The 14,987-nt window shown below is 31.9% G+C and overlaps 1 protein-coding gene across 1 annotated transcript; it reads right to left on the bottom strand.

The window, feature by feature from the left end:
* Nucleotides 1–3,686: 3,686 nt before the first annotated feature.
* Nucleotides 3,687–6,624, bottom strand: LOC120256243 (probable N-acetyltransferase san). The gene is made up of 3 exons (XM_039263970.1): nt 6,389–6,624; nt 6,142–6,264; nt 3,687–4,194 (listed from the first exon to the last, which is right to left on the bottom strand). The coding sequence occupies exons 1-3, from the start codon at nt 6,540–6,542 to the stop codon at nt 3,977–3,979; spliced, it is 495 nt and encodes a 164-aa protein (XP_039119904.1). The 5' UTR covers nt 6,543–6,624; the 3' UTR covers nt 3,687–3,976.
* Nucleotides 6,625–14,987: the final 8,363 nt, after the last annotated feature.

The raw sequence follows: 14,987 nt of genomic DNA, 5'->3' as shown, positions 1-14,987 counted from the left end.
TATCATTTCCTCCAAATCCCCTTCATTTCCCTTATCAATGCTCATTGTTTTCACACCGACGCTGATGAGATTAGGGTTATTGGCGGTGGATTTGGAGAGGGCAGATTCAGCAACAAAGATTAGGGCAGAGGATGAAGAATGGGGGAGGAGCTCTAGGGGGAGAGAAAAAGAAATAGGGTTTTCCAAGCTGGCCCTTACATGTCATGGAGGGAAGGACACGTGGATAAGTAGCCTACTTGAAAAGTCAACATGGGAAGTTGATGTGGAAAGGCAACGTCTATGTCAACAAACCAGTGTACACATCAGTAAACCCATGCCGGAACAACCCTTATGCCCTCCCATTGAAACAAAATTGAAGTAATGTGCTCACTTTGTTACAAATTGAAATTAAGTGCTCAAGTTGCAACACAGGAAAAGTTAAGTATCCACCCAAAAAAATTACCTGTGTTTAATTAATGTCTTGTCTTGCTAGAGCTAGTTACATATTGTAATGCAAAAGTTCTGGTTGGATGCACTTTGTTGGAGACACCTTGATTTGGCCAGTCTGGGGCCATGGCACTTCATCGGAGAGGTAGCGATGGAGCTTTACATCATGGAGGAGAGGTTTGCTAGGGTGAAGGGCTGAAGCAAAGTTAATTATTTTTCCACTTTGACGGCGATGGTCAGCCGGACTTCGTCGATGAATGGTGGACTATTGCCAGTTGGAGGGACGCTGATGAATGGAGAAAGAGGACATGAGTATAAGAGGGTTATCGGGTTCAGATCATGGATCCAAACCCGTTTAAACCAAAAAAGAAGCCACAGTATAAAAAATAATTTTTTATTAATATTTGATGGACAAAGGAACGGTCGTGAGGGGCTGGACCTTATTTGCCCGATTTTGACAATATGGAGATTTATTGAGGACAATTTAAAAGATAGGGACTAAAGGGGCATATTGAATAAAATACAGGGACTAAACAAGGTATTCTACCAAAATAAAGCTTAAAAAAATTGGTGTAGTAATTAGTGTTTGGAGAAATTACTTAATGTTTGATGATAACGGTGATGAGACATGGGAGAATGAGAATTTGTTAACATGAGAATATGCTACAACAATCTAATAATATTTTCATAAAATGTGAATTTTTTTTAATCCATTTCTAGTCCCTTTCTAGTAGAAATGGATTGGCAACGAACATTTTATAATATTTAATAATACTTGGATAAAATATTAATTTTTTAATTTGTTTCTGGTCCATTTCCATTGGAAACGGATTAGAAAGAGACCTTTTATAATATTTAATAATAATTTTATAAACTATTATTTTTTAAATATGTTTCTAGTCCCTTTCTATTATAAACGGATTCGAAACAAATATTTTATAATATTTAATAATACTTCTTCTATTGGCAACGGATTAGAAATGGACAATTTATAATATTTAATAATACTTTCATAAATATGAACTTTTACATTTAGTAATATTTAATAATATTTTGATAAAATATAATTTTTTAAATCCGCTTCTAGTCTTTTTTTTATTAGAAACGACTTAAAAATAGACTTTTTATAATATTTAATAATACTTCAATAAAATATTAGTTTTTTATCCGTTTTTAGTCCCTTTTTAATAGAAACAAATTAAAAACGAACATTTTATAATATTTAATAATACTTTCATAAAATATTATTTTTTTATCCGGTTTTAGTCCTTTTTTACTAGAAACAGATTAAAAACAAACATTTTATATTATTTTAATAAATTATAATCGGCTGCAATTACGAACAAGACTAAATTCAATTTCTAATATTGTGTTTCTCAATTGTAATTGTAGTTGCGCGCTGCAAAATCTAAAAAGTGTCATCCTCGGTGGCTCCATGTGCTAGTCAGACAACCCCAAAAGAACTACTCCATCTCATCCAACACTGCCTTCCCTCCTGCATGAATGTGGAAGTCTTTCAAAAGCCAGCTTGAAATCTGTCAGATATTGTTTGACTTTCATCTTCAGAAACCTTTTCCCTAATAGTATAGCAATGAAGAGCAATTGTTCAGATAATGGCAGGAATAGAGGACCCAGTGTGGTTATGTTAATCTTCAGGGCATCTGCAGCAACTCCCCATTAAACCTTTTGATTTGGAAACCACAAGTTTTACATCATCTATCTTCTCTTTGGATTATACATCCAAAGAAGCTCCTCTCATAGGCTCCTTTGTGAGTTCTTTGGGTATTGTGCTTTTCTAATTTTTTAATTTATATGATTTAAATTTTTAATCTAAAATAATATTATCATTTGTTTCATTTTCTAAAACTATCAGTTTTTTTTTTTTTTAACTCAAGTTTTACTCAATCTCTGAATTTGAATTAGGAGAGGAATAGGATACAAACTCTTACCAAAACTTGGTTTAAGTGATTGTACCAAAACTTAGTTTAAGTAATTAGAGACACTAATATGGATTTTTTGAATGATGAGCGGAGTTGTAAAAGTTTAATTTTATTCACTGATGATGATGTTGCCCCCCACACACACATGCACCCACTAAATGAGGGTATGTTCGCCGCAATACCTCATCCGTTGAAGAGATATTAACATGTGTTTGTCGTTTTTGTAAAACTTATCTATTTTTAGCTATGAAATTATCATTTTATCCGTGCCATTTCTCTTCCAATTTATTTATTTATACTTAATTTTCAATCCTAAGGGTTTTTACCCGTGTGGAGTTACTTGCCGAAATATATATTTCTTTTTAACTCTGTTTTGTGTTAACAAATCATGTCACGATTCTTTTACCTTGACCAGCTACATAACATTTACAAAACTCCATATAGATATGCTATGTTCTTAGTACACAGATTAATTAAAATAAATTTGAAAATCAATGTTGAGTATTTTTCTTTTAATAAAATGAATATAAACTTATACTACAGCACTTCATTAAAAGACAAGTAATTATTGTTTAATGATGAACATATCAATCTCAAAGTTAAAATCAATGGTCAATTTTTTCGTCATTGAGTTTTAATTTGTTTCGAAATGCTCACTAAAATAACTAATCATTTTAGTAGCAGGTAACCCGATGGATTAGCATCTTCATTAGCTAACGTGAAAATCAAAAAAAACTTAGTCAGCACACAGTCAAAGAATGATCTATGGCCTCCACGTCAGCTAATGAAGATGCTAATCCATCAAGTGACCCACCATTTAAATGATTAATAATTTTAGTGATCATTTCAAAACAAATCAAAATTTAGTGACTAAAATAATATTTGATCAAATTTCAGTGATTTACCCAAAAAAAAAATTAACACTAAATCAAAATAAGTTTTTCAAAAGGTAAACATGACGTTGCTTACAGAGAGAATTAAGCTAATGCCAGAACTGAGACTTTCTAATACCAGCAACCAATTTTTGCTAAAATAATGTTTCTCTTTTGAACTGAGGTTAAAAGATTTAATATATCCATCAATCCCTCTATCCAAACACCCCACCCTAAAACCAAATGAAGAGCAAAGAGATAGATGAGGCATAATTTTTGTCCGAAGATGACCGGAGTGGGTTTTTTTTAACTATTATACATGTAACCATATTATAAAACCTAGATTATAAAATAAAATAAAAATAAAATAATAATAATAATAATAATAATAATAATAATAATAATAACAATAATAATAATTGGATGCATTTAAAGGAAAACAACAAGAAGAAGAAGAAGAATGGGACATCACAAAACAATGGCCACCTATTCACCTAAGCAGGAGAAAAATCATTCTATTTTTGCTTCTTGTACCTCATTAAAAGGGCTCAATATGCAAAGGAACAATGTGGAAACTGAGAACTTCTAGCATGATGCTTGCAAATAATACAACTATCATTCGCAGGAAGAAAGTGTCTTAGATCTCCAGTATGAATTTGAAGTCTAAATTGCCTCAGAAACAAGGGTAGAATCACAGGTTAAAACAGAAGGTTCCTGAGGAGGAAACTGATGACAAGACTATTTCTTTGAAGGAGCTTGGCCAGTGAACTTACTGAGAACATAGCAATCTGGTGGGGTAATGTTTGCATAATAATTCTGAATTGTGTCAGTGATTTCAAAACCAAACTTCTTGTAGAATGCGATGGCATCATCGTTATTTGTCTGCACATGCAGGTATATCTCGGAGATATTCTGCTTGGCGGACAGATCCAACACATGATTCAACAACTTGGATCCTGTCAGGAAGCAAGAACCAATGACTATCAGAGATCACAGGTACACATTCCCATTGTTCCATTGGCAGTAGTTTTTAATGAAGCAAAAGATGCAAGTGATACAATCACACACTAGCGGTGAGAGTTTTCATAAACAGAGTTCAAATTTCAACAATGAACTTATACATCACAATATACAAGTTATAAGAGTTTAAGCAAGGGTAAAATAGTAACTGTTTACATAAAAGGTTAAGCAAATACTGGAACAAATGAATATCCGATGTTTAAGTTGAATTAAACTTTTTTGTTTAGTTATTCAGTAAAGTTATAACTTAGTATAGAAATCTAGGTTCAAATTGTTAGATCAGGCAGAATCATTGTATTCTGGTTTGGTCTCACGAACTAATCACTAACCTTTGGCAGACGTCAACATGTCATACAATTTACCAAGTCACAAATTCAAGGGGAAGGGGTAATTGGTCAAAAGTAAATTAAAAATTTTAAAAAAAAAAGACAGGAAGGAGAATGAGAGAATATCTGCTCAAGAAGGTAGAAGTTTGACTTTACCAAAGCCACAGATTCTTTTATTCAGCTTATGTCATAGCTAAGCATATCATGAAAAGCAAGCTTCACAATCAAACAAGTGTTGTTACAACACTATATTATAGGAGAAACCCATCACAAAGAACACAAAAAATAAGGCCATACTATCAAAACATCGTGTGCCAAAAATGTAATGAGAAATTAACTATGAACAATTGATAAGTGTTCAAAGGTGAGATTGTCGTGATGCCATATATGGATTATGTATCTGGAAAACAAAAGAGCCTGCCAGAATAATAAGTGGATCCTGCAAATCAAAACTATATTGTTCAACAAATAGAAAATGATCCTGTACAAAATCAATAAAAAAAAAAAATCCATAACTGGTGTTAAACAGATGGACATGTTTGATTCCACAAAAGATCATTTCACTCAATAATTGTAGTTTGAATATCTCATAACAAAAATTGGAAGTTTTATGTCATAGCCAAGGTAAATTTTCCTTGTGGCGAAAAAACTACAAAGAAATAATACACTATTTAGGTCAAATTGAAGCACTTAGAGAGGTGTAAGATATCAAAAATAATTAAGCCTATCAAAATACAGGTTACTTCAATAACAAATTTGATAGCGAAAGTTCTAAATGCATGAAAGCTCAGTTTTCACACAAGCAAAGTGAGAAGGTGACTACTAAGAACAAAGCAAGAGACAAGATATCATGTGCTTGAATGTAAAAACAAATTCAAAGACGAATTATAAACAGATTTGTCCTGTACAAGGCCAACGCCCAAGGAAAGATGAGATCAAGCACTTATAATGCTGATATGTTCTATCAAGCAAACTTCTAAGGAGAAAAACAGGATAGGTGAGCGAATCTCCGAAACGGCGGTTACAAATGATTCAATTATCTTAAGTGCTTATAACAAGGGGAACTATTCATGAAAGGCTATGCTATTAAACAAGCAACAAAGTTATTTGCAAGGACAATAAGTAACCAAGAAAGCTCAGAACAACAAGTATCTGTTCAAGTACTCAATTTCCTGCTTGACTTCATTGTAGCACCTATGAACAAAACCTGATGAAAACCTTAATATGCCAAAGCTCAAAGTATAATGATTGATGTCAAAAGAGAAACTATTAAAAGCAAACAACAAAAGCAGATATATAAAATCAAGTTAGGCACATGCAATAAAGTGCAAAATACAAGATTTTTGCAATGCTCAAACTAACACAATAAATCATACTTTTCCACCAAGAACAATTACAACAGCAATAATTGAAAAAATAAAATGAGATTAATCTACATGAATTTTCTACAAGATGAGCACAGCGGAGTATAATCTTCACCCAATACCAATAATAAATCACACTAATCAACAGATATTGCATAAATAACAGTGCAACCAAAAAGGATTCAAAACTCACCGATTCCCAATCCGCGATACGGAGCAAGAACTCCCAATGTCATGATATACGCACGGATTGAACCCCCTTCATTCTTCTCAAGACGACAAGCAATTGATCCAACGCATATGTCACTATAATAAGCTGTAAAAACACACAAAGATTTCTCCTTTCATTTCAGAAATCCCAAAAAGATCAACAAAAAAATGAATAATCGATAAATAAACACATAAAATTACAGAAAAATGTAAGGGTTTGGGAATCAAACCGAGCTTAGTGAAGTCGCCGGAGGAGAGGGCATCGGAATAGTACTTATCGTTGTAGCGGACGGGGAAAAGCGCAGTGTTGAGCTTCTTGAGCTGCATGACGTTCTTATCGCGGACAGCATCGAGGGATATCGACATCTCTCTCCCCGCCCCCATGTCCCCCCGCTTCTCTTCTCCTTTGCCGATGATGGAGTTTTTCTTTCCTTGTTCTTCTTCTTCTTCTTCTTCTCAACTAGTCTATTTTTGTTTTTATTTTATATTAAATAAATGCCATCAAAGAAAGTTAGGGTTTTCTTCTTCTGCTGCTGCTGAATTATAGATAACCCCCTGTGAATTTTCATAATTATATTATATGATACAGAACTTTAAATTTTCATTTTGGGGCTGTTTGGTTCACCCTGAACTAAACTAGTAAGAATGTAATGTGAACCTGGTTTTACATGTAAAAAGGCTGTTTTGGTTCTCGTGAAATCGGGTTTTACATGTAAATCAGCTTTTTAGGTCATAGATAGTCTGAGATTTTCAACTTACATGAGAATTTTCTCTGTGAAGTTGAAATGCAGAAAAACATTCTGCTTAAAAATCACCATTCTTCACTCTCCAATTTATGCATTAAAAGAAAATGAAAACTTACATATAATCAATTGTTAGTATAATTAAACTTATACTTATTTATATTTTATTAAATTTATTTATTTTTATTTAAAATATACCAATTTGTATTTAATTTTAATTAAAAAAATATTTTTTTTATATAAAATTAAAGAATTTTATATATTTTTAATTTAATAAAATTATTATTAAATTAATTAATTAATTAATTTACATTAGTGTTAAGAGTAGATGGGGAGAACTAAATTAATTATTTAGAGTTAGTGTTTAATTATTTAAGTTTCTTATTATTATTTGGCTTAGTTATTTGAGTTTTTGATTATTATTTTTAAATGTAATAAATACTTTATTAAATCATTTAATTAGTTTAAAAATTAAATTAAATTAAATTAAATTAAATTAATTATTTTAGTTTAAATTATTTTTAAAATGCATTAAATAATTAATAATAATACAGTATATTGGGGGTAATCTTACCCCCTCTACTTACTATACTGACCATATCTTCTAACTTACATCAAACCAAAACAAATTAAAAAGTAATCGCAAGATTTTCAGATGTCAGAAACCAAACAAATGATGACGTAAATAGAAACTGCAAAGATTTTTTACTTACTATCGTAATTTCACTTACATGTAATTTTACTTACAGACAACCAAACAGCCCCTTTGTATATGCAGTCCTTTTTGGCTTGGCAAATGTCAAATTTGCTTCCCATATGCTGTGGCTGGTTTTGAACGCAAAAAAGTATGTTTTTACATAGTGGTCAGTGGACACCAGATTCACACACTCACCCCCCACGCGCACACAATAATTTTTTAACTTTACGGTGGAAGTGGGTTTAGTGCATAAAAATGAGATGTGCCTAATGGATAGTTCCTCAAAATTTACCTACTTTAGTTTTCTATGTACTTTGGGGTGCTTGGATTTTTTTCCCCCCTCAGGTGGCTGGCAATTTGGTTTGCGTTTTTATTTAAATAACCACCAAATTATTTGAATGTTTCTATTTGAATCACCAAATTATAAAGATTTCAATTGTATCATCTAATTTAAAGATTACGGTTATATAGTTATTTTGATAATTAACACATACACTATTAACAATTAGCTGATGTGGAGATCCATGTCACAAATTTCTCATTAAGTTGGTAGAATATGTCACTCATTTTTTATCGACTTGGCATGACAATGTTGCATAATGTGGCATTTCACATGACATTGTTAGTGACATGAAAAATATTGACTAAAAAAATTGTGACATACTGCCACATCAGCATGTTATTAATAATGTGAGCACCAAAACCCCAACTGAATGTAATTTTAAAGTTGGATGATCCAATTATAAATTTTTATAATTTCGTGACTTAAATATAAATACAAGAATAATTTGGTGACTATTTAGATACTTTTACATAATATTTTTCTACTCATCACTGTGTTTGTTTGAGTGTATTTGGTTTTACATGTAAAACCAAATACTTTACTTTATGAAATTCATTGTTTTTTTTTAGTGTATTTGCAAATTCTGATGTAATTCGGATTACATTACAATAGCTTTTTTGGTATATTTGGTTTTACGCCCAAATTAGGCGTAAAACCAAATCCCGGGAGTTGAAAACCAATGTATATATATACATACATACATACACATACATATATTTATATATTTATATAAACATATATAGGTATTTTTACACATATACATACTCATATACATATACATATATGTATATACATGTATATATACAGATATATATACTTATACATATATATCCATATATGTATATATACACATACACATACATATATACATATTTTTACACATATACATATATATACCCATATATGTATATGTATATATGCACATACATACATGTATATACATATATGTATATGTATATACATATACTTATACAGATATATATATATACTTATATATGTATATATATATACACATACATGGACTTATACATATATATATACTCATATACATATATGCATATATACACATATATACATATATTTATACATATACATACTCATATACATATATGCATATATACACACATATACACACGTGATCTTTTCCAATTACTGATTTACAAATCCTTTTCAAACAAAACTATAAAATTTTTATAATACAAGAATTTCGACTACATCCAACCAAACACACATATTTGACTACACTCATATTTTAAAAACCAAGATTTCTAATTACATCAGAATCTAAAATCCACTGCATTTAGAATTACATCCAACCAAACGCCCCCTAATATTATTGAAAAAGTCACTTTATTAGCAGCTTATTGATTAATGAGTGCAAAGTTCATGTCTCTAACCATAAGCCTTGTGTTTTCTAGAAAAAAATAATGCTTTTTTTTAAATATAAATACGGTTTTTAAAGAAAATGGAAATTGAAATAGACATGAAATAACATAAATATAAATTCATATCTAAATTTGCGGATGACCCTTAGGATTTGAGATTTTCAAATTTAAAATTTTTTTAATTTATATGTAAATTTAAATTTTACGAGTTAGTTGCAAAATATCAAAAAATAATATGGATGATGGCCCCCCAACTTGTAGATGATCCTTGAGATATTAACTTTTAAAAACTTTAATTTATATATAAATCTAAAATTTAAAAGAAATTAAGTTGTAAAAGATTTTTTTTTTAAAAAAAACCCCAATGATCCCCTAGGTTTTTATAAATTTGGTTTTCAAAAACTTTAACTTATATATGTATCTAAAATTTATAAGGAATTAAATTGCAAAACATTTAAAAAAACAAAAGCCCTCAATCCTATCCCATGTTCATCCGATCTTTAGCCTCCCAGACCTCCACTGGCCTATGGTGCTTGTCTCTTATTTTTTATCTACAATAGCCCATCTTGGATGTCAATGCTAGTCTTTCTCTCTCTCCGTTGGAGTCAATACTGACTTTGCAGGTGAACTTTATTTTTTAAAATTTTTTTTGGGATTTTGTTTTTGAGTCTTTCGACTTTGATAGTCGGTTTCCAAAACTTATAGTATGTCACTGCTTTTATTTGAGATTCTTTTGTTCTATTCAATGTTGATTTATACTAACTAGTGGGTGGTACATTGATGGACTAATGTGTTCCTATTGATTATGTTAATTTTTATTTCCATTGATTATCTTGCTTCTTATAGTTGTGGTTTTTATAGACATTGTTTTGAATTTTTTTTTTTATAAATTTTATTGCTTTTAGGAGTGAGTTTTTGTTGATTTATTATTCCATATGCTATTGTCTGTCAAGAAATTTTATATTTTTATGTTTGTGTTGAGAATTTAGGGTGTGTTTGGTTCGAAGAATGGGAATGAGGGTAATGGAATTGAAAATAATGAAGATAATGGGAATGTAAATAAGGTGATAGGAATGATAATGAAAACTATGTTTGGTTTGAGTGATAAGTTATTGGAAATAGAAAAAATAAAAGTAAAGAATATGATAAAATTATTTTTATACTCTTTGAAGTAAAAAGATTATACTTATGTATCAAATAGTGAATTATATGTAATAACTTTATAAAAACTACATTTATATTCCTAAACTATTTTAAATATTTATTAAGTAAATTATTTTTTAAATTTGTAAAATATTTGAATATAATTATTATTTTAATTGCCATTATTAAATTTTGAATTCAACTTTTCACTTTAATATTTATTTTATTTAATCATTATTAATTAACTATGTAAATCATATAATAATTTTGGTATTTTTCAAATTATTTTATTATAAAATATTCATAATAATATTATTTATTTTAGTTATTATAATTATAAAAGAAAAAAAGAAAATAGGGGTATTAATGACATTTTATATGGTGTAACTGTCATTACCCCCACTACCTTGGTTAGGGGTAGACCATTACCCTTGTAAGGGTAATGATGACTTATGATGGATACCCATGTTTGGGTATCCATCACTATAGGGGGAACTATTACCACAATCCAAACACACAAGAGTATTTGTTGGATAAGACCAAGTTTGTTGAAGAGATCAAATATGTTGGAGAAAATAATGTTATATCACATTGGTTAGCTAAAGACAAGGGGTGAGATATTCTATGTGTACAAGGAATTGTAAACTATAAATATAGCTTGTATACAGATGATATTTGATAAGAAATATAAGTTTTTATGCATAACCAATCTTTCAATTGTTGCAACATGGTACCAGAGCTCATGCTTTGCGCTTGATTTGGTTCTACATTCTTCTTTGATCTTCAAGAGATGATGACATCCAGTTCAAGCATGGTTTCTCGTGAAAGAATCAATGGCAATCCCGTATTATTTACATCCGAGTGAAAACCCTAGTCTTATTCTCGTCTCGCCATTGCTCACCGGAAGCAATTACCACACCTCTATGAGGATGGCTCTTCTATCAAAAACAAGTTTGATTTTGTTGACGGCACAATTCCAACACCTTTGAAGATAGATTCTACTTTTGCATTGTGGCAACAATGCAATAATATGGTAATATCTTGGATATTTAAGTCCGTTAATCCTACAATTGCATAAAGTATTATTTGGTTAGATTCTACAAAAGAGATGTGGAAAAGAGTTGGAAGACAGATTTGTGAAAGGTGATTGTTATAACCCAGCCGTTACTGTAGCAACTTTATAAAACCCAACACTGTAGCACGGATACTGTAGCAGGCCGAAAATACTTTTCTTCCCTTCTAAAAGTTTCAGCCTCTCTTTCCATTTCCCTATTCATACTTGTTGGAAACCCTAGCCATGTCCTTCTCCTCTTCTTGCTTTTAATGGTTAAAGATAGGTAAGTAATTCTTGTTTCCATTACTTTTCATTTTGTGTTCTTGTTGATAACCTTAGTATAAACTTAGGGTTTGTGTTCTCCTTGTTTTCTCTCTTATTTTTCCTAGATTAATAGAAGTAGAGAAGATGAGAAGAGAAGATGGCAAGGTGAGTGGGCTAACCGAATCATTCTTGATTTATTTTGGTTCTTGTAAATTATTTGCATGTTTGGGTGTTGTTTTGGCATGATGTTGATTGGAAACTTGGCATTTGTTTGCTACAATATCATACTTGTTGTTAATTGGGTCCATGACAATGTAAGGCCTTGGGAGTTATATTTATGGTGAATTATGCAAGTGTAGATTAGTGTGTAAAGAAATCATATTTTGAGTTATGCTAGAGTCCATGGAATGGAATTTGGGTGATGCACATAAGGTGTTTGACTAATTGCCTCCTAGTGTTGAATACAAATATTTGGGGACATAATTGTGAGAATTGTGTGATTTAATTTTGTAATGGCTTCAATGGTATTGATGGGCTTAGTTGTTAGTTTGTATGAGCACTCCTTCATATGAAGGAATAATAAATGTGGATCCCTTGTTTGTTACTAAAGATGAGTTGAAATTCTTAAATTCATTTGATTGATCTCATGTGTGGGTGATAATATGTATATCTTGTGGAATTTGGTTAGGAATCAAGAGGTAAGGAATGTGTTTTTATACATATCATGGTTTGTGTTAAAATACTAGAATGTAAGAATTATGAGAAGATGGACATTTTACATTATAGATTATAAGTATATGTATGTTGGCAAGGGAAATTTGTTTATGTGAGGGAGTTATGTTTATGTAATTATTTTGCTTGGGAATGGAAGAGATTGGAAATGCTTTGATGATATGTCGGGATGATACGAAGGAGTTAGAGAAAGGGGGAGAGATGTATGCTCATAATAGAATGTAAGATTTTGATAAAAACTTATGTGGTGAGAACTAAAGCATGAATGTTCTGAATGAAAATAATAATGTGAGTTGCTTTTGAATCTAGAGGAATGGGGTGGTACGAAGCTAGGATTGAAGACATTTTAGGGTGAGATGACATGACAATTATGGCCGGTAAAAAAATTGAAAAGTTGGTGAGTTGCTTGGGTGTTATTGTATCTTGGATATTAGAGGTGACCTTGACCTAATGTTAATTCAAAAATTGGGGTAATTGCTTTTATATAGCTTATGTTGGTTGATGTTCAAGGGTTGTTTTAATATTGGAAGGGAAAAACTAGGTTCATGCCTTTGAAATGATAACTTGTTTTTAGATGAGCAATTATGATAAGATACATTATTGATAAAAATCGAAATGATGGGGAAAACCAAGGGTGTGGATTGGATTTATAGATTAGAAGTTTTGATTTATTAAAGACTTGTGCAAGATGATGTACTACAGGGAATCTTAAGGTTTAGCTTGATTTTTCTCACTTCTGGGGACAAAACTTTGGGAAGGATTTGACAAGGAAAAATGTTCGAGTATGGTCCTCGATTTTTCGTTCAAGCAAAAATATCTTTACAATTGTTAGTATGATCTTGGAGTTATGTGTTGTGAAATGGAACAGGTTAGAAGTGATATTATGCCGAGACCTTAAGAGCGTAATTTCCCAGGGTGTTTGGTCTTTATTTGATGATTTATTCATTTGGTAAATTTTGTGCATAATTTCTGTTTCTTCAGTTATTTTCCCAAATGTGGGATTCTAAAGTTCCAGATTTGACTCAGGTGTGAGTATCCGGGAAATTCATGAATACTCGCGTTTTGGTATATGATTATTTATTTGTTTATTTTGTTCTTGCATTAATTATTCGGTATTTCCTCTGTCTGTATTTTGTATCTCTGCGGTTTTAGTACATCTCCATTTCTGGCTCGCCCAACTAGGGAGGAGTAAGTCCCTAGCCATGTGCACATGTTTTCTCGTAGTAGCGCTACCCCCGATCGCGGTCGAAGATCCCAGCTACTAGCTGTTGATATTTTCGTTTACGCTCGCTCCGACTTCACGATCGATGATCCGACTCGTCTGTTGATTTCTATTAGTCGTGAGATGTACATGTCTGCTTTTGCGTATTTTTCGGCATTTCCGAGTATCTCCGTATTACGAGCATTCTCCGTATTGCTCCGCTATTATTCCGCTATTTTTGTCATTCCGTATGGAAAGTATTATGTTTGGGAATGTTTCGATAACCAATTTTCGTGATTCTACCGGTATTTTGAGTTTTCTCGAGTTTTTTTGCCCCACTCATCGAGTAACCGAGTTACTCAAACCTCTCTTCTTCTATTTTTCGTGACTCGACTTTTTAGGTTGTGCTTAAGACCTTGTTGATCGACCGATGCTAGGATGGATCCATTAGGGTTGTCGCTTTTTCTTGTAAAAAAATTTTTATAACTCTGATTTATACCTTGGATTCTCGTATCCGAGTCGCATGTTGTATTTTGCATCCATTTTTTTATTGTTTCATGTTCCGCTTGTTAGGGGTTGACTCGACCGAGTCAAATCGAGGCCTTGTACCCAGTGGGGCCCAGCCCCGTTGGATGCGGCCGATCTGTCAGTGGGCCCGGCTTTGGGGCTGGGGCGTGACAGATGTCTTGCGCCTGGCTGAGTTGCATGCTGAAGTTTATACTTTTCGACAAGGTAGGTCTTCTGTTACTGATTATTTTACAAAGCTAAAAGTATTATAGGGATGAGGTGGCCAATCTACGACAGATGCTGACTTATGCAAATGAAATAGCTAGAAAAGACATGTGTAGTTCTCCAGACAGTTCACAGTGCAGAAAATGACCAGGTGATTACTTTTCTTAATGGCTTGAATGATATATTTGTTGGGATAAAATTATAGATTCTTTTAATAGAACCATTACCTGGTTTAAACAAAGTGTTCAGCTTGGTCATTCAACAAGAGCGACATCTGTCTATATCCACGGGGCCCGTTTCGCATGTTTCATACAAGGTGCAAGCATTTCAAGTACAAGCTCGTTCAACAAAGCAGCTTAGTAGGAGTGCATCTTCATCCGCAAAACGTTTGGTGTGCGTTTATTGTGGCATGCAAGGACACTCTGTCGATAGGTGCTACAAGAAACATGGATATCCACCTAGTTTTTGTAACAAAGACAAAGGTGTAAAGCCAATTAATTCTGTGATTAATACCAATAACAGTATGCCTCATTCA

The sequence above is a fragment of the Dioscorea cayenensis genome, unplaced genomic scaffold (genome assembly GCF_009730915.1).
Source record: "Dioscorea cayenensis subsp. rotundata cultivar TDr96_F1 unplaced genomic scaffold, TDr96_F1_v2_PseudoChromosome.rev07_lg8_w22 25.fasta BLBR01001349.1, whole genome shotgun sequence".
NCBI classification, from domain to species: domain Eukaryota; kingdom Viridiplantae; phylum Streptophyta; class Magnoliopsida; order Dioscoreales; family Dioscoreaceae; genus Dioscorea; species Dioscorea cayenensis.
This window is presented reverse-complemented; position numbering and strand designations above follow the sequence as displayed.

What these genes read in the sequence shown, in the direction of transcription:
- LOC120256243 (XM_039263970.1), bottom strand. Translation starts at nt 6,542, where the DNA reads ATGGGGGCGGGGAGAGAGATGTCGATATCCCTCGATGCTGTCCGCGAT. An exon ending in CGGCGACTTCACTAAGCTCG is followed by an intron (nt 6,265 to 6,388) that starts GTTTGATTCCCA and finishes GTGTTTTTACAG; the next exon opens with CTTATTATAGTGACATATGC. An exon ending in GTATCGCGGATTGGGAATCG is followed by an intron (nt 4,195 to 6,141) that starts GTGAGTTTTGAA and finishes GCTTCCTGACAG; the next exon opens with GATCCAAGTTGTTGAATCAT.